The sequence below is a fragment of the Physeter macrocephalus genome, chromosome 20 (assembly GCF_002837175.3).
Source record: "Physeter macrocephalus isolate SW-GA chromosome 20, ASM283717v5, whole genome shotgun sequence".
NCBI classification, from domain to species: domain Eukaryota; kingdom Metazoa; phylum Chordata; class Mammalia; order Artiodactyla; family Physeteridae; genus Physeter; species Physeter macrocephalus.
The window spans coordinates 92,968-114,284 of record NC_041233.1 but is presented as its reverse complement, the minus strand read 5'-3'; the positions used below and the strand labels follow the sequence as shown (position 1 = coordinate 114,284).

Sequence of the window (21,317 nt, the reverse complement as noted above, 5' to 3'; positions counted from 1 at the left end):
TAATTACAAGGGAACCCTCCAAATAATGTATATATATATGTAAAACTGAGTCACTTTGCTGTACAGCAGAGATTGGACAACACTATAAATCAACTATACTTCAATTTAAAAAAAATGTAACCCCCATAAGGTTATCAGCTGATTTCTCTGCAAAAACTTTGCAGGCCAGAAGAGAGTGGCATGATATATTCAAAGTCCTGAAAGGGAAAAACCTACAATCTAGGATACTCTAACTAGCAAGATTATCATTTAGAGTTAAAGGAGAAATACAGGATTTCTCAGACAAGCAAAAACTAAAAAATTTAGCAATACTAAACCTATCCTAAAAAAAAAAAAGGGTGTTCTCTAAGTAGAAAAGAAGCGAGGATCTATAGAAAAGGGAAAATCACAATAAGAAAGTCAAATGTATAAAAGGAAAGAAGATCACTTAAATAAGCCAATACACAGATTAAAAAACAATTTAAAAAGTAAAAGTGATTATAACTACAATAAACAGTAAAATGATAAGCATGAAGATGTAACATAAGACATCACAATCACGAAATATGTGGGAGGGGAAGAATAAAAATGTAGATCTTTTATAATGTGTTTAAATGTGAATGACTATCAGTTTAAAGCAAGTAGATATACTTATGGGTCAGCATACTTGAACTCCATGGTAACAACAAATTAACAACATGCGGTAGATTCACAAAAACCAAAAAGAAAGGAACTCAAGCATACTACAAAAGAAAATCATCCAGCCACAAAAGGAAAACAAAAAGAAGTGAACATAGAAGAATTACAGAAACAACTGGAAAACAAGGATTAAAATGGCAATAAGCACATACTTTCAATAGTTACTTTAAATGTCAGTGGACTAAATGCTCCTATCAAAAGACACAGAGTGGCAGACTGGATTTAAAAAAACAAGAACCTACACTATCCAGCCTACAAGAGAGTCACTTTGGGGCAAAAGACACAGACTGAAAGTGAGGGGACAGAAAAAGATAATTCATGAAAATGGAAATGACAAGAAAGCAGGGATAGCAATATTAGTATCAGACAAAATAGACATTCAGACAAAGGCCATAAAAAAATAAGGGCATTAAATAATGATAACAGTATCAATACAAGAAGCTATTACTCTTCAACATATATGCACCCAACATAGAAACACCTAAATACATAAAACAAATACTAATAGACATAAGGGAAGAAATTGACAATGATACAATAATAATAGGAGACTTTAACACCCCACTGACATCAATGAACAGATCATCCAGACAGAAAATCAATGAGGCAATAGAGGTCCTAAATGATATAATATACCAGCTGTACTTAATTTACATCTGCAGAACTCTACATCCAAAAAAAAAAAAAAAACAGAGTACACATTATTTTCAAGCACACAGGGAACATTCTCTATAATAGACCACATACTAGGTCACAAAACAAGCCTCAACAAACTTAAGAGGATAGAAATTATTTCAAGCATCTTTTCTGACTATGACTGTATGAAGCTAGAAATCAACCACAGAAAGAAAAATAGAAAAGGAATGAACACATGGAGACTAAAAAGCATGCTACTAAAAAAACAATGGGTCAATGATGAAATCAAAGAAGAATTCAGAAAATACCTGGATACAAACAAAAATGAAAACATAACCTTACAAAATCTATGGGATGCAGCAAAAGCAGTTATAAGAGGCAGTTTCATACCAATACAGGCCTTCTTCAAGAAAAAAAGAAAAACCTTAAATAAACAACCTATCCTACGACCTAAAAGAGTTAAAAAAAAAACAACAAAGAAAGCCCCAAGTCAGCAGAAGGAAGGAAATGATAAAGATCAGAGAGGAAATAAATAAAATAGAGACAGGAATGGAGACGCACACCTACTAGCGAATGGTTTTGAGGATGTGGGGAGGGGGAAGGGTAGGCTGTGACAAAGTGAGAGAGTGGCATGGACATATATACACTACCAAACATAGAATAGATAGCTAGTGGGAAGCCAATAAAGATGTTAAAAATAGAAAAAAATCAGTAAAATCAAGAGCTGGTTTTTTGAAAAGATAAACAAAATCAACAAACCTCTACCCAGGCTCACCAAGAAGAAAAGAGAGATAACCCAAATAAACATAATAAATGAAAGGGGAGAAATAGCAATACCAAAGATACAAAAATCATAAGAGAATAGTATGAACAGTTATGTGCCAACAAATCAGACAACATAAATGAAATGGACAGGTTTCTAGAAACATACAGTTTGCCAAGACTGAGTCAAGAAGAAAGAGATAATTTGAACAGACTGATCACTAGAAATGAAATAGAATCTGTAATTTTAATAAAACTCCCTGCAAACCAAAGTCCAGGACCAGACAGCTTCAATGGGGAATTCTACCAAACATATAAAAAAGAGCTAATACTTATCCTCAAACTATTTCAAAAAATTGAAGAGGAGGAAACAAATTCATTCTTTGAGGCCACATTGATTCTGACACCAAAACCAGACAAAGACACTACAAAAAAAGAAAATTACAGGCCAATATCTTTGATGAATATAGATGCAAAAAGCCTCAACGAAATATTAGGAAACCAAATCCAACAATACATAAGAAGGATTATACACCATGATCAAATTGGATTCTTTCCAGGGTCGCAAGGATGGTTCAGCATACACAAATCAATCAGTGTGATAACCACGTTAACGAAACGAAAGTCAAAAACCACATGATCGGAGGGAGACGCAAGAGGGAAGAGATATGGGAACATATGTATATGTGTAACTGATTCACTTTGTTGTAAAGCAGAAACTAACACACCATTGTAAAGCAATTATACTCCAATAAAGATGTTTAAAAAAAACACACATGATCATCTCAATAGATGCAGAAAAGGCATTTGACAAAATTCAACATCCATTCATGATAAAAACTCTCACCAAAGTGGGTATAGAAGGAACAAATCTCAACATAGTAAAAGCCATTTACAACAGACCCACAACTGACGTGATACTCAATGGTGAAAAGCTGAAAGCTGTCCTGCTAAAATTCAGGAACAAGACAAGGATGCTCACTCTCACAACTTCTATTCAACATAGTACCGGAAGACCTAGCCCCAGCAATGAGACAAGAAAAAGAAGTGAAAGTTATCCAAATTGGAAGGGAAGAGGTAAAACTGTCACTATTTGCAGATGACATGATATTCTATATAGAGAACCCAGAGAACCCTAAAGTCTCCACTCAGAAACTATTAGAACTGATAAATAAATTCAGCAAGGTAGCAGAATATAAGATTAATGTACAGAAATCTGTTGTACTTCTTTACACTAATATTGAAATATCAGAAAGAGAAAGTAAAAAAAATCCGATTTAAAATCATGTCAAAATAAATAAAACACATAGGAATAAACTTAACCAAGGAAGTGAAAGACTTATACTCTAAAAACTATTGATAAAGGAAATTGAAGATGATTCAAAGAAATGGAAAGATACCCCATTCTCTTGAATTGGAAGAAATAATATTGTTAAAATGGCCATACTGCCCAAGGCAATCTATAAATTTAATGTGGTCTCTATCAAAACACCGATGACATTCTCACAGAACTAGAATAAATAATCCTATAAATTATATGGTAACACAAAAAGCCCCAAATTGCCAAAGCAATCCTGAGGAAAAAGAACAAAGCTGAAAGCATAACACTTCCAGAATTAGGAATCAGCATAGTATGGCACAAAAACAGACATATAGACAAATGGAATAGAATAGAGAGCCCAGAAATAATCTCACACTCTTAATGGTCAATTAATCTACAATTAGGATGCAAGAATATACAGTAGAGGGACTTCCCTGGTGGTGCAGTGGATAAGACTCCATGCTCCCAATTCAGGGGGCGTAGGTTTGATCCCTGGTCAGGGAACTAGATCCCACATGCATGCCGCAACTGAGAGTTTGCATGCCACAACTAAAGACCCAGCATGACTCAATTAAGGAGCTGGCAAACTGCAACTAAGGAGCCCTGGAGCTGCAACTAAGGAGACTGCAAGCCACAACTAAGGATCCTGCCTGCCGCAGCTAAGACCCCACACAGCCAAATAAATAAAAATAAATATTTATTTAAAAAAAAGAATATACAGTAGAGAAAAGACAGTCTCTTCAGCTAATGGTATTGGGAAAGCTTGACAGCTACATGTAAATCAATGAAATTAGAACATTCCCTCACACCATATAGAAAAATAAACTCAAAATTATTTAAAGACCGAAATATAGGACATGACACCATAAAACTCCTAGAAGAGAACATAGACAAAACATTCTTAGACATAAATCATAGCAACATTTTCTTAGATCAGTCTTCCAAGGCAAAAGAAGTAAAAGCAAAAATAAACATGTAAGACCTAATCAAACTTAAAAGCTTTTGCACAGCAAAGGAAACCATCAACAAAATGAAAAGGCAGCCTACAGAATGGGAGAAAATATCTGCAAACAGTGCAACCTGCAAGGGGTTAACATGCAAAATATACAAATAGGTCACATAACTCAGTATTGAAAAAACAAACAACTCAATCAAAAAATGGGCAGAAGACCTAAATAGACAATTCTCCAAAGAAGACATACAGATGACCAAGAGGCACATGAAAAATTCTCAATATAGCTAATTATTAGAGAAATGCAAATGAAAACTACAATGAGGAATCACCTCACACCTGTCAGAATGGCCATCCTTAAAAAGTCTACACATCATAAATGCTAGAGAGACCATTATTTACAAAACAGAAACAGACTCAAAGACATAGAAAAGAAACTTATGGTTACCAAAGCAGGGGATAGAGGGAGGGACAAATTAGGAGTATGGGATTAACAGATACAAACTACTATACATAAAATAGATTAGCAACAAGGACCTATAAGTTCCCAGTATAGCACTGGGAACTATATTCAATATTTTATAATAACCTATAATGGAAAAGAATCTGAAAAAAATAACTGAATCACTAGGATATAAGCCTGAAACTAGCACAATACTATACTTAAACTATACTTCAATTAAATACACACACACACACATACACACACACGTGTGTGTGTGTGTCTTGGGGCCAGCGGGCAGCACCACAGTGGGGTGACCACCCTTACCCATCGTCCCTACTCATCGACACAGTTTCTCTTACTTTACTCAGAAGGCAGTTTTCAGTAGCTCCTGCCAAGAGAGTTCCTCTCACTTTCAGTGTTAAGCATACTGTGTCTGGGTAAGATGTTAATATTAGGAGAAGGTGAGTGGAGGCCATACTTGAACTCTATATTATCTTTTCAACTTTTCTGTAAATCTGAAGTTAATACAAAGTAAAGCCATGAAATAGGTGATCATTACCTCAGCTGTCTCCTATAATTGAGAGTTTCATAAAGGGGAAATGGAAATAATACATTTAATTCAGTTTGCATCCGTTTAACCTAAAGGAGTAAAAGAAAAGCTCTGTTAATAATTTCTCTTTTTTAAGTTCAAGTAAACAGGACAGTATTGGTTCCATTATTTTAGGACATGAGAATGAAAATTGCTAAAAGTTGTAGATTTAGATCAGAGACTCTTGCGAGAAAGTAGTGAAGGTGGCCTATGAAGCCAGATTTCAAAACAAGTGAGGACACAGGAGCATTGAATTATAAAGCAACTGTATGTAAATAATGGTGTCTTTCAGTGAGTGCATGGATGAGAGAATATTTATAGATGCAGAAATCTTCATATGCTCTTAGAATCAGAAGGAAAACCTAGTAATAGATTTTGGATGCTGGAAATAGGAGACAGTGGATTTGATACTTTCCTAAAGGAAGTAGGGGTAGGTAGATTAAAGACCATGCAGGTGAGGAACTTGGCTGTGATTTAGAGATGGTAAACAAAATGTACAGGGATCATCATGTACTCATCACCCAGCAGTTCCTGACTTGGTTTCATCTACACCCCTGCCTACTTGCCCCCTCCCATATTGTTTGTGAAGCAAATCCTCAAAAAGTGTAATTTCATCCATATATGTTTTAGTATGTATCGCTAAAAAATCCCCTTTAAAAAATAACCAGCACCAGTTTTACCCCTAAAAATAATAATAATCCCTAATGTCACCAAATACCCAGTCTCTGTTCGGAAGTCCAATTAGTTCATATATGTAAGAAATGATTTTATTTTCTTACAGTTTGAAGTAATATATAAAGAAATTCAAACCATTAGAATCAGACAATATCTCTTAAGTCTTTGTAATAGACTTTTTTTCCCTTGACATTTATGTATTGAAGAATCTAGATCATTTGTCCTTGACTTAGTCAGTTCTGGCTGTTATAAGAAAATACCATAGACTGGGTGGCCTAAACAGTGAACATTTACTTCCCAAAGTTCTGGAGGCTGGGAGGTCCAGGTCAAGGTGCACCATAAATCTACCACTTACTAGTTGTATGTTCTTTGTCAAATAACCCTTTGAAACCCTTCTGAGTGTCGTGTAGTTGTAATATGAAGCAGCCTCAATGGCACCTTCTGGAGATGGGCACTGCCACCCACTGCCATGATGCTGGCCGCCCTGCTGGTACCCACTCATTGGTGCTGCCATGATCTCCAGTGGGAGCCTTTGTCAGCATCTCCCGGGGATGTTGCTTTTTTTTCCCCACCAGCAATGTTGGAAGCCCATAGTATAGAAGCAGTATAATACACATATAGAGACATATTAGTTTGGGGACAAAGAGCTGATATTTCATTTGTTTAGAGTCTAGAAGGAAAGTATAGACCCACCACTTCCCTTATGTCCCAACTTGATTACAGGTTCATCTCTGAAATAGGTTGGACACATAGTGATTAATTTTGAAAATGGTTGGACCAGGATAGCTACCAGTATATGGAGGACTCTTGTCAGCTGCTAATATCTGTGTCCAAAAACCCTAACATGAAACCTTAAGAGAACTACTGTTGGTGCCTGAGGAGTTGAGTCCTCTCGGTAATAATAACTGCATAGATGAAATCAGCATTTGGATGGGGAAAGAATATCCCATATTGGAAAGTAATCATAGCTTTTATACTTGTATGTGTGTGTGTGTGTGCGCGCTTTGACAGCTTTTTGGAGACTACAGCCTATTTCTTCATGAAACCAAAGATTGGAGAGAAGGAAGTGTCCCCAAATGTCTTCTTCAGTATCTGGCATGAATTCAGCTCCGACTTTAAAGACTTTTGGAAGAAAGAAAACAAACTTATTCTACAAGAGAGGTAGGTGTTTTTCATTTACACAGTGGCATTTTGAAACTGGTGTTTTCTCGGGTGTGGCCAATTAGGGCTTGCCAACTTTTATAGCCTGAATGAAAAATTGGGTCCTAACCCTGGGTGTCCAGTCTGAGAGGGTGCTGAGATCGGACAGTATTTTCAGCCTGAGTAAGAAAAGTCAGCACAATGGCTGTGATGCTACAAAGGACAGCTAGGGAGATGGTTTGCCAGGACCCCCTTCTGGTAAAACAGCTTCTGTGATGAGGAGGCCACACAGAAGCAAACAAGGTAAGAACAGGAGTGAAAGAACCCTGCCAAGGATGACAAACCCACTCACTTCAAAAGACCATAAGGTAAGATGAATCAGTTTGGTTTTATTTTTGCTCAATTCATTAGATACTGTCAGAATTTCACCATTCGTATCAAAATTTCTCCCAGGTGTCACCAAGCAACTGATGATCAATATATTTTAAAAGACTTTTCAAGAATCTTATCAGATCATATCACGTTTCCTAAAGTAAATTCTTTCAGGAATGAAGGGAAGTTTCTCTTGTTAAGTACATGAAATAGAGTCTCTGTCACTTGATTATGAAGGTCACAGAGGTGTCCTGTTACCAAGTCAGAATGCAGGCTGGCCCACGCACGGCAGCATCCCCAAGTAGCTGGGCCTGGAGGGAGAAGGAAAAGGAAACCAAACCCTAATCCTGAACCAATTAGTGTTCTTTCCAACATCCTGGCCCTAACAAGGACTTTGCTTTAGAAAACTTACCTCCTAAGGGACTTTATTCCTCAGAGCACAAAATTCCACAGTTTTCTGCTTATCATCTTCATTTTGGTCTTGCTTAATACAAAACCACGCTCGTCTGCCTAGTCTTCATCTGTAAGTAGATCCTCATCCATCCTGAAATCAGGTGAAGTTAATTGCAGACATGTCCTGAGCATGTGGCCTGTGCCTGGCTTGTGCTCACTCACAGAATTACCTACCTAGAGCCCAGGCTCCGTCAGAGAAGGGAGTCTCTGCTTTAGCGAACAATGGATGCAAAAAGAGAGCAGTCTGAGGAGAAGGAAAACACTGAGCTTATTCTACTTCAAAACACATCACCGGGAGTTAACATAAAAGATGAGATGTTAGTCAGAAGTCCATGCGGGTGAGACAGGAGGGAGACTCGTGTAAACACAGGCACATTTGGACCACCATTCATTTCTTTCAGATTTAGCTCTATGTGTCCAGTTTTTCACCCGGCAAGGCTTGCTCAGTTTGGACAACGGTGAGGAGGAAACTGTTTTTAACGTCAGCATGTCACAGACAACCTCCCTTCCTGATGCCTGCTACTCCCCACGCGCCTCCTTCAGCTCTGATCTAAGCCTGGGCCCTTAGGAAGGGCCTGGGGCTCTCGTTCACACTCGGGAACAAAACAGAAAGATCCATGTTTCACTTTGCGAGGAAGCTGAGACGATCCTGACGAGAGTGGACATGGTGGGATATAGGCATGGACAGGGCAGGAGTGAGGAGGCCGCGGTTGGGGGGCAGCTGCCCTGAGGGCACGTGGTGAGCAAGTGAATTGCAGCAGAGGCCGCAGGCCCCTGTGGAGGTGGCTCTGGAGGTCCTGGCTTGAGATGGCAGGGGGACTGTCATCTGAACTCCCATTACTGCGTGGCCTGTAGGGAAGCTGCTGAGAGGCCCCCGTGGAGGTGATGTCGGGAAGGACCAGCCATTTGCAGCCTGTGCTCTCTGGGATAGAATTGTGTTTCCAGGTAACACTACGGATAACAGTCCACTGTTTATGATAGTTTATGCATTGGACATGCCCACTGAATATCTCATAAAATCAACCCAATCCTTTTTTTTATACTTCATCCTTTGCTAAAAAAAAATACGATGGGCTTTTTGAGTCACCCTTGGTGACTTCACTTTCAACTTCGCAGTGCTGTGAACTGGCATGTAACAGGTGCTCTCCACTGCGCACTTCTTATTTTCCTAAATCATTTGCTTTTAATGAAAGGCTAAGGAAGAACATGTGGCAGGTGAGAGAGCTTCTTTGCCATCTGTCTCCCAAACTATATTACGTCTCTTGGCAAAGAGACTGGTTTGAAAAGTAAGACTGTGGGTCTGAATTGTTTGTAGCAAAATTTTGTCCCTTTCCTTAGTGGAAAACCAGCCACAAAATTTCCAGGAAACAGTGCGAAATAAAAACGGCAGGCCCCTTATTCAAAAAGTATTAGCAATTTCAAGACAGCAAACTGTTAAACCAAGTGCAGAGCCCTGAGAGGGGGCCCTGTGTGCTGCACAAATGCCCACCCTTGAAGGCGGCATTGCCCTGGTGTAAGCCTGATGGCACGTGTTCTGTGGTTAGGTGAAAGGGTGTTTCAGGAAAGCTCCGATGCCCCCAGACGTGTACAGGACACAGGGTGCAGCCAGTGGAGGGGTTAAACCCCTGACACACCACTGTCAGCGTGAGCAAGGCTTCAAGTGACATGTGCTTCAGATGGGACGCTCTCCCCAACCTGAGTGTTCCCTCCTCTTCTCCTGTGATATGTACTGGCTGCATATTTTCATAGTCCTGTGCTGTTCTTACTTTATACCATGACTTCTTCCATGTTTGCATTTGTCTTTGTTTCCCAGACATGGTGTTTTGTGTCTTCTTTTTCAGTGTCGCTCTCAGGGCCTCTAGGCCACAGTGCCCCCTTTTGGTGTCTCCATACATATTGCTGATTTGACTTGTCACACTATTTGACGCAGACACGAAAATAAGAACTTAGTCTAGTAAAGTAATGAACATGTTTTCTTAGGTAATTTAAGTTTGCCACTGGAGGTAATAAAAACCCCACTCCAAACACCGGAAGCAAAAAGACTTTGTTTAGATGGTCAAACCACAGAAGAGAAGGATGGAAGGTGCCTGTGGATGCCTGAGTGTGGAAATCCTAACCAACCACAGCTGTGCAGGGCACGGTGGGGGGGCTCTTAGTCAGGTGTGTCTGTACCTGCCGCCCTCCACCTGTCTTTTAAATGCCCTCTCCTCCTCCTCTCCTCTCTCTCCTCCTCTCTTTCTCTCTCTCACCCTCACTCTCTCACCCTCTCTTCCCTTCCAACGCCCTCCTTCCCACCTGCTCTGTGCTCCAGCCTAACTTCCAGGCCAGGCTGTTTCTTTATGAGTTGACCCCTGGCCATCAGTCCAGCCGTGGCTCACGTTCTCCCAACCCAGGAGGAGAGGGCATTCTCCACTCTGTAGAAGAATCCCAGGGAGGAACTCCAGAGGAGTCATGTTCATCTTTGGATCAGCCACAGTGGCCAGAGGCATGGATACCGTGGTTGGTACAGCGGTTCACAGACGCAGTCCTGCAGCCAGAGGGCAGTGTTGCCATGGTCGACAGTCTCCTTCTCAGCACTGTCATTGGAGTTAGGGAGAGCAGTTGCCCAAAGAAAGTAAATAATAATCTACTAGCCCTAATTTATTAAGCCTTTAAAGATAACCTGTGTAATTAGCAGAATGTCTTAGCATAGTAGAAATAACCCAGAAGATGGTTTAATGGTATGGTTGAAATTTTCTTTTCTGATCAAGTTTTTCTTATGGGAACATGTGTATATGTATAACTGATTCACTTTGTTATAAAGCAGAAACTAACCATTGTAAAACAATTATACTCCAATAAAGATGTTAAAAATAGAAAAAAATCAGTAAAATCAAGAGCTGGTTTTTTGAAAAGATAAACAAAATCAACAAACCTCTACCCAGGCTCACCAAGAAGAAAAGAGAGATAACCCAAATAAACATAATAAATGAAAGGGGAGAAATAGCAATACCAAAGATACAAAAATCATAAGAGAATAGTATGAACAGTTATGTGCCAACAAATCAGACAACATAAATGAAATGGACAGGTTTCTAGAAACATACAGTTTGCCAAGACTGAGTCAAGAAGAAAGAGATAATTTGAACAGACTGATCACTAGAAATGAAATAGAATCTGTAATTTTAATAAAACTCCCTGCAAACCAAAGTCCAGGACCAGACAGCTTCAATGGGGAATTCTACCAAACATATAAAAAAGAGCTAATACTTATCCTCAAACTATTTCAAAAAATTGAAGAGGAGGAAACAAATTCATTCTTTGAGGCCACATTGATTCTGACACCAAAACCAGACAAAGACACTACAAAAAAAGAAAATTACAGGCCAATATCTTTGATGAATATAGATGCAAAAAGCCTCAACGAAATATTAGGAAACCAAATCCAACAATACATAAGAAGGATTATACACCATGATCAAATTGGATTCTTTCCAGGGTCGCAAGGATGGTTCAGCATACACAAATCAATCAGTGTGATAACCACGTTAACGAAACGAAAGTCAAAAACCACATGATCGGAGGGAGACGCAAGAGGGAAGAGATATGGGAACATATGTATATGTGTAACTGATTCACTTTGTTGTAAAGCAGAAACTAACACACCATTGTAAAGCAATTATACTCCAATAAAGATGTTTAAAAAAAACACACATGATCATCTCAATAGATGCAGAAAAGGCATTTGACAAAATTCAACATCCATTCATGATAAAAACTCTCACCAAAGTGGGTATAGAAGGAACAAATCTCAACATAGTAAAAGCCATTTACAACAGACCCACAACTGACGTGATACTCAATGGTGAAAAGCTGAAAGCTGTCCTGCTAAAATTCAGGAACAAGACAAGGATGCTCACTCTCACAACTTCTATTCAACATAGTACCGGAAGACCTAGCCCCAGCAATGAGACAAGAAAAAGAAGTGAAAGTTATCCAAATTGGAAGGGAAGAGGTAAAACTGTCACTATTTGCAGATGACATGATATTCTATATAGAGAACCCAGAGAACCCTAAAGTCTCCACTCAGAAACTATTAGAACTGATAAATAAATTCAGCAAGGTAGCAGAATATAAGATTAATGTACAGAAATCTGTTGTACTTCTTTACACTAATATTGAAATATCAGAAAGAGAAAGTAAAAAAAATCCGATTTAAAATCATGTCAAAATAAATAAAACACATAGGAATAAACTTAACCAAGGAAGTGAAAGACTTATACTCTAAAAACTATTGATAAAGGAAATTGAAGATGATTCAAAGAAATGGAAAGATACCCCATTCTCTTGAATTGGAAGAAATAATATTGTTAAAATGGCCATACTGCCCAAGGCAATCTATAAATTTAATGTGGTCTCTATCAAAACACCGATGACATTCTCACAGAACTAGAATAAATAATCCTATAAATTATATGGTAACACAAAAAGCCCCAAATTGCCAAAGCAATCCTGAGGAAAAAGAACAAAGCTGAAAGCATAACACTTCCAGAATTAGGAATCAGCATAGTATGGCACAAAAACAGACATATAGACAAATGGAATAGAATAGAGAGCCCAGAAATAATCTCACACTCTTAATGGTCAATTAATCTACAATTAGGATGCAAGAATATACAGTAGAGGGACTTCCCTGGTGGTGCAGTGGATAAGACTCCATGCTCCCAATTCAGGGGGCGTAGGTTTGATCCCTGGTCAGGGAACTAGATCCCACATGCATGCCGCAACTGAGAGTTTGCATGCCACAACTAAAGACCCAGCATGACTCAATTAAGGAGCTGGCAAACTGCAACTAAGGAGCCCTGGAGCTGCAACTAAGGAGACTGCAAGCCACAACTAAGGATCCTGCCTGCCGCAGCTAAGACCCCACACAGCCAAATAAATAAAAATAAATATTTATTTAAAAAAAAGAATATACAGTAGAGAAAAGACAGTCTCTTCAGCTAATGGTATTGGGAAAGCTTGACAGCTACATGTAAATCAATGAAATTAGAACATTCCCTCACACCATATAGAAAAATAAACTCAAAATTATTTAAAGACCGAAATATAGGACATGACACCATAAAACTCCTAGAAGAGAACATAGACAAAACATTCTTAGACATAAATCATAGCAACATTTTCTTAGATCAGTCTTCCAAGGCAAAAGAAGTAAAAGCAAAAATAAACATGTAAGACCTAATCAAACTTAAAAGCTTTTGCACAGCAAAGGAAACCATCAACAAAATGAAAAGGCAGCCTACAGAATGGGAGAAAATATCTGCAAACAGTGCAACCTGCAAGGGGTTAACATGCAAAATATACAAATAGGTCACATAACTCAGTATTGAAAAAACAAACAACTCAATCAAAAAATGGGCAGAAGACCTAAATAGACAATTCTCCAAAGAAGACATACAGATGACCAAGAGGCACATGAAAAATTCTCAATATAGCTAATTATTAGAGAAATGCAAATGAAAACTACAATGAGGAATCACCTCACACCTGTCAGAATGGCCATCCTTAAAAAGTCTACACATCATAAATGCTAGAGAGACCATTATTTACAAAACAGAAACAGACTCAAAGACATAGAAAAGAAACTTATGGTTACCAAAGCAGGGGATAGAGGGAGGGACAAATTAGGAGTATGGGATTAACAGATACAAACTACTATACATAAAATAGATTAGCAACAAGGACCTATAAGTTCCCAGTATAGCACTGGGAACTATATTCAATATTTTATAATAACCTATAATGGAAAAGAATCTGAAAAAAATAACTGAATCACTAGGATATAAGCCTGAAACTAGCACAATACTATACTTAAACTATACTTCAATTAAATACACACACACACACATACACACACACGTGTGTGTGTGTGTCTTGGGGCCAGCGGGCAGCACCACAGTGGGGTGACCACCCTTACCCATCGTCCCTACTCATCGACACAGTTTCTCTTACTTTACTCAGAAGGCAGTTTTCAGTAGCTCCTGCCAAGAGAGTTCCTCTCACTTTCAGTGTTAAGCATACTGTGTCTGGGTAAGATGTTAATATTAGGAGAAGGTGAGTGGAGGCCATACTTGAACTCTATATTATCTTTTCAACTTTTCTGTAAATCTGAAGTTAATACAAAGTAAAGCCATGAAATAGGTGATCATTACCTCAGCTGTCTCCTATAATTGAGAGTTTCATAAAGGGGAAATGGAAATAATACATTTAATTCAGTTTGCATCCGTTTAACCTAAAGGAGTAAAAGAAAAGCTCTGTTAATAATTTCTCTTTTTTAAGTTCAAGTAAACAGGACAGTATTGGTTCCATTATTTTAGGACATGAGAATGAAAATTGCTAAAAGTTGTAGATTTAGATCAGAGACTCTTGCGAGAAAGTAGTGAAGGTGGCCTATGAAGCCAGATTTCAAAACAAGTGAGGACACAGGAGCATTGAATTATAAAGCAACTGTATGTAAATAATGGTGTCTTTCAGTGAGTGCATGGATGAGAGAATATTTATAGATGCAGAAATCTTCATATGCTCTTAGAATCAGAAGGAAAACCTAGTAATAGATTTTGGATGCTGGAAATAGGAGACAGTGGATTTGATACTTTCCTAAAGGAAGTAGGGGTAGGTAGATTAAAGACCATGCAGGTGAGGAACTTGGCTGTGATTTAGAGATGGTAAACAAAATGTACAGGGATCATCATGTACTCATCACCCAGCAGTTCCTGACTTGGTTTCATCTACACCCCTGCCTACTTGCCCCCTCCCATATTGTTTGTGAAGCAAATCCTCAAAAAGTGTAATTTCATCCATATATGTTTTAGTATGTATCGCTAAAAAATCCCCTTTAAAAAATAACCAGCACCAGTTTTACCCCTAAAAATAATAATAATCCCTAATGTCACCAAATACCCAGTCTCTGTTCGGAAGTCCAATTAGTTCATATATGTAAGAAATGATTTTATTTTCTTACAGTTTGAAGTAATATATAAAGAAATTCAAACCATTAGAATCAGACAATATCTCTTAAGTCTTTGTAATAGACTTTTTTTCCCTTGACATTTATGTATTGAAGAATCTAGATCATTTGTCCTTGACTTAGTCAGTTCTGGCTGTTATAAGAAAATACCATAGACTGGGTGGCCTAAACAGTGAACATTTACTTCCCAAAGTTCTGGAGGCTGGGAGGTCCAGGTCAAGGTGCACCATAAATCTACCACTTACTAGTTGTATGTTCTTTGTCAAATAACCCTTTGAAACCCTTCTGAGTGTCGTGTAGTTGTAATATGAAGCAGCCTCAATGGCACCTTCTGGAGATGGGCACTGCCACCCACTGCCATGATGCTGGCCGCCCTGCTGGTACCCACTCATTGGTGCTGCCATGATCTCCAGTGGGAGCCTTTGTCAGCATCTCCCGGGGATGTTGCTTTTTTTTCCCCACCAGCAATGTTGGAAGCCCATAGTATAGAAGCAGTATAATACACATATAGAGACATATTAGTTTGGGGACAAAGAGCTGATATTTCATTTGTTTAGAGTCTAGAAGGAAAGTATAGACCCACCACTTCCCTTATGTCCCAACTTGATTACAGGTTCATCTCTGAAATAGGTTGGACACATAGTGATTAATTTTGAAAATGGTTGGACCAGGATAGCTACCAGTATATGGAGGACTCTTGTCAGCTGCTAATATCTGTGTCCAAAAACCCTAACATGAAACCTTAAGAGAACTACTGTTGGTGCCTGAGGAGTTGAGTCCTCTCGGTAATAATAACTGCATAGATGAAATCAGCATTTGGATGGGGAAAGAATATCCCATATTGGAAAGTAATCATAGCTTTTATACTTGTATGTGTGTGTGTGTGTGCGCGCTTTGACAGCTTTTTGGAGACTACAGCCTATTTCTTCATGAAACCAAAGATTGGAGAGAAGGAAGTGTCCCCAAATGTCTTCTTCAGTATCTGGCATGAATTCAGCTCCGACTTTAAAGACTTTTGGAAGAAAGAAAACAAACTTATTCTACAAGAGAGGTAGGTGTTTTTCATTTACACAGTGGCATTTTGAAACTGGTGTTTTCTCGGGTGTGGCCAATTAGGGCTTGCCAACTTTTATAGCCTGAATGAAAAATTGGGTCCTAACCCTGGGTGTCCAGTCTGAGAGGGTGCTGAGATCGGACAGTATTTTCAGCCTGAGTAAGAAAAGTCAGCACAATGGCTGTGATGCTACAAAGGACAGCTAGGGAGATGGTTTGCCAGGACCCCCTTCTGGTAAAACAGCTTCTGTGATGAGGAGGCCACACAGAAGCAAACAAGGTAAGAACAGGAGTGAAAGAACCCTGCCAAGGATGACAAACCCACTCACTTCAAAAGACCATAAGGTAAGATGAATCAGTTTGGTTTTATTTTTGCTCAATTCATTAGATACTGTCAGAATTTCACCATTCGTATCAAAATTTCTCCCAGGTGTCACCAAGCAACTGATGATCAATATATTTTAAAAGACTTTTCAAGAATCTTATCAGATCATATCACGTTTCCTAAAGTAAATTCTTTCAGGAATGAAGGGAAGTTTCTCTTGTTAAGTACATGAAATAGAGTCTCTGTCACTTGATTATGAAGGTCACAGAGGTGTCCTGTTACCAAGTCAGAATGCAGGCTGGCCCACGCACGGCAGCATCCCCAAGTAGCTGGGCCTGGAGGGAGAAGGAAAAGGAAACCAAACCCTAATCCTGAACCAATTAGTGTTCTTTCCAACATCCTGGCCCTAACAAGGACTTTGCTTTAGAAAACTTACCTCCTAAGGGACTTTATTCCTCAGAGCACAAAATTCCACAGTTTTCTGCTTATCATCTTCATTTTGGTCTTGCTTAATACAAAACCACGCTCGTCTGCCTAGTCTTCATCTGTAAGTAGATCCTCATCCATCCTGAAATCAGGTGAAGTTAATTGCAGACATGTCCTGAGCATGTGGCCTGTGCCTGGCTTGTGCTCACTCACAGAATTACCTACCTAGAGCCCAGGCTCCGTCAGAGAAGGGAGTCTCTGCTTTAGCGAACAATGGATGCAAAAAGAGAGCAGTCTGAGGAGAAGGAAAACACTGAGCTTATTCTACTTCAAAACACATCACCGGGAGTTAACATAAAAGATGAGATGTTAGTCAGAAGTCCATGCGGGTGAGACAGGAGGGAGACTCGTGTAAACACAGGCACATTTGGACCACCATTCATTTCTTTCAGATTTAGCTCTATGTGTCCAGTTTTTCACCCGGCAAGGCTTGCTCAGTTTGGACAACGGTGAGGAGGAAACTGTTTTTAACGTCAGCATGTCACAGACAACCTCCCTTCCTGATGCCTGCTACTCCCCACGCGCCTCCTTCAGCTCTGATCTAAGCCTGGGCCCTTAGGAAGGGCCTGGGGCTCTCGTTCACACTCGGGAACAAAACAGAAAGATCCATGTTTCACTTTGCGAGGAAGCTGAGACGATCCTGACGAGAGTGGACATGGTGGGATATAGGCATGGACAGGGCAGGAGTGAGGAGGCCGCGGTTGGGGGGCAGCTGCCCTGAGGGCACGTGGTGAGCAAGTGAATTGCAGCAGAGGCCGCAGGCCCCTGTGGAGGTGGCTCTGGAGGTCCTGGCTTGAGATGGCAGGGGGACTGTCATCTGAACTCCCATTACTGCGTGGCCTGTAGGGAAGCTGCTGAGAGGCCCCCGTGGAGGTGATGTCGGGAAGGACCAGCCATTTGCAGCCTGTGCTCTCTGGGATAGAATTGTGTTTCCAGGTAACACTACGGATAACAGTCCACTGTTTATGATAGTTTATGCATTGGACATGCCCACTGAATATCTCATAAAATCAACCCAATCCTTTTTTTTATACTTCATCCTTTGCTAAAAAAAAATACGATGGGCTTTTTGAGTCACCCTTGGTGACTTCACTTTCAACTTCGCAGTGCTGTGAACTGGCATGTAACAGGTGCTCTCCACTGCGCACTTCTTATTTTCCTAAATCATTTGCTTTTAATGAAAGGCTAAGGAAGAACATGTGGCAGGTGAGAGAGCTTCTTTGCCATCTGTCTCCCAAACTATATTACGTCTCTTGGCAAAGAGACTGGTTTGAAAAGTAAGACTGTGGGTCTGAATTGTTTGTAGCAAAATTTTGTCCCTTTCCTTAGTGGAAAACCAGCCACAAAATTTCCAGGAAACAGTGCGAAATAAAAACGGCAGGCCCCTTATTCAAAAAGTATTAGCAATTTCAAGACAGCAAACTGTTAAACCAAGTGCAGAGCCCTGAGAGGGGGCCCTGTGTGCTGCACAAATGCCCACCCTTGAAGGCGGCATTGCCCTGGTGTAAGCCTGATGGCACGTGTTCTGTGGTTAGGTGAAAGGGTGTTTCAGGAAAGCTCCGATGCCCCCAGACGTGTACAGGACACAGGGTGCAGCCAGTGGAGGGGTTAAACCCCTGACACACCACTGTCAGCGTGAGCAAGGCTTCAAGTGACATGTGCTTCAGATGGGACGCTCTCCCCAACCTGAGTGTTCCCTCCTCTTCTCCTGTGATATGTACTGGCTGCATATTTTCATAGTCCTGTGCTGTTCTTACTTTATACCATGACTTCTTCCATGTTTGCATTTGTCTTTGTTTCCCAGACATGGTGTTTTGTGTCTTCTTTTTCAGTGTCGCTCTCAGGGCCTCTAGGCCACAGTGCCCCCTTTTGGTGTCTCCATACATATTGCTGATTTGACTTGTCACACTATTTGACGCAGACACGAAAATAAGAACTTAGTCTAGTAAAGTAATGAACATGTTTTCTTAGGTAATTTAAGTTTGCCACTGGAGGTAATAAAAACCCCACTCCAAACACCGGAAGCAAAAAGACTTTGTTTAGATGGTCAAACCACAGAAGAGAAGGATGGAAGGTGCCTGTGGATGCCTGAGTGTGGAAATCCTAACCAACCACAGCTGTGCAGGGCACGGTGGGGGGGCTCTTAGTCAGGTGTGTCTGTACCTGCCGCCCTCCACCTGTCTTTTAAATGCCCTCTCCTCCTCCTCTCCTCTCTCTCCTCCTCTCTTTCTCTCTCTCACCCTCACTCTCTCACCCTCTCTTCCCTTCCAACGCCCTCCTTCCCACCTGCTCTGTGCTCCAGCCTAACTTCCAGGCCAGGCTGTTTCTTTATGAGTTGACCCCTGGCCATCAGTCCAGCCGTGGCTCACGTTCTCCCAACCCAGGAGGAGAGGGCATTCTCCACTCTGTAGAAGAATCCCAGGGAGGAACTCCAGAGGAGTCATGTTCATCTTTGGATCAGCCACAGTGGCCAGAGGCATGGATACCGTGGTTGGTACAGCGGTTCACAGACGCAGTCCTGCAGCCAGAGGGCAGTGTTGCCATGGTCGACAGTCTCCTTCTCAGCACTGTCATTGGAGTTAGGGAGAGCAGTTGCCCAAAGAAAGTAAATAATAATCTACTAGCCCTAATTTATTAAGCCTTTAAAGATAACCTGTGTAATTAGCAGAATGTCTTAGCATAGTAGAAATAACCCAGAAGATGGTTTAATGGTATGGTTGAAATTTTCTTTTCTGATCAAGTTTTTCTTGCTCTAATTTGGAATGTATACATTGAATAATATGTTTAAGGTTGTAAATACTCTATAAAATGTCCTCATCCCATTCTTTCTAATTGGTGTTTGAGTATGGAGTGGTAGTAACGTATTTTCTGGCTTTTCCTAATGACTCGCATGAGTTAGTAGATGTATTTCTTGAAATGGTGAACTTCTAGTCTATGGTGAAAAGGTCTGCTGTCCTTCTCATTGATGTGGTGTGGAAAACATAAGCATTTGACTTAGCTCTCCCTCTTACCCCTTGAGTCCTAGACAGGCATGCTTTCTTTTTTTTTTTAAAGAGATTTTTGATGTGGACCATTTTTAAAGTCTTATTTGAATTTGTTACGATATTGCTTCTGTTTTGTGTTTTGGTTTTTTGGCCACGAGGCATGTAGGAAGCTTAGCTCCCCCACCAGGGATGGAACACGCAGCCCCTGCATTGGAAGTTGAAGTCTTAACCACTGGACGCCAAGGAAGTCTCAAGGCATGGTTTCAAAGTCAGCAAAATGGAGACAGTAATACCTGTTCTGCAGTGAGACTGTGTAACTAATTGAGGCTGTGTATTAGAGTATGTAGCATAGTGTCTCCATGCTAGATGCTCAGTGGCTGTTTCTCCATCATTTAATATAAATGACATCCTGATCATGACAACACACAACGTCATGTGACATTCTGGTAAGGTGTGTTAAGAACACATCTGTATGAGCCCTGAACCAAGATGGTGGAGTAGAAGGATGTGCTCTCACTCCCTCTTGCGAGAACACCAGAATCACAACTAGCTGCTGGACAATCATCGACAGGAAGCCACTGGAACTCACGAAGAAAGATACCCCACATCCAAAGATAAAGGAGAAGCCACAATGAGATGGTAGGAGGGGCACAATCACAGTAAAATCAAATCCCATAACTGCTGGGTGGGTGACTCAGAGACTGGAGAACACTCATACCACAGAAGTCCACCCACTGGAGTGAAGGTTCTGAGCCCCACATCAGGCTTCCCACCTGGGAATCTGGAAATGGGAGGAGGAATTCCTAGAGAATCAGACTTTGAAGGCTAGAGGGATTTGACTGCAGGACTTCGACAGGACTGTGGGAAACAGAGACTCCACTCTTGGGGGGCACACACAAAGTAGTGTGCACATCAGGACTCGGGAAGGAGCAGTGACCCCATAGGAGACTGAACCAGACCTACCTGCTGGTGTTGGAGGGTCTCCTGCAGAAGCGGGGGATGGCTGTGGCTCACTGTGGGGACAAGGACAGTGGCAGCAGAAGTTCTGGGAAGTACTCCCTGCTGTGAGCCCTCCCAGAGTCTTCCTTTAACCCCACCAAAGAGCCCAGGTAGGCTCCAGTGTTGGGTTGCCACAGGCCAAACAACCAACAGGGAGGGAACCCAGCCCCACCCATCAGCAGTCAAGCAGATTAAAATTTTACTGAGCTCTGTTCATCAAGCAACAGTCAGCTCTACCCACCAGCAGTCCCTCCCATCAGGAGACTTGCACAAGCCTCTTAGATAGCCTCATCCACAGAGGGCAGACAGCAGAAGAAAGAAGAACTACAATCCTGCAGCCTGTGGAACAAAAACCACATTCACAGAAAGATAGACAAGATGAAAAGGCAGAGGGCTATGTACCAGATGAAGGAACAAGATAAAACCCCAGAAAAAAAA

At 40.6% G+C, this 21,317-nt stretch overlaps 1 protein-coding gene across 1 annotated transcript in view; it reads left to right on the top strand.

Annotated features, from left to right (window-relative positions):
- FMN2 (formin 2) overlaps positions 1-21,317 on the top strand; it is a 315,875-nt gene that overhangs the window by 269,507 nt on the left and 25,051 nt on the right. The window contains exon 21 of the mRNA XM_024131954.2: positions 7,070-7,219. Within this exon, the coding sequence (XP_023987722.1) occupies positions 7,070-7,219 (150 nt within the window). The remainder of the gene's footprint in view (positions 1-7,069; positions 7,220-21,317) is intronic.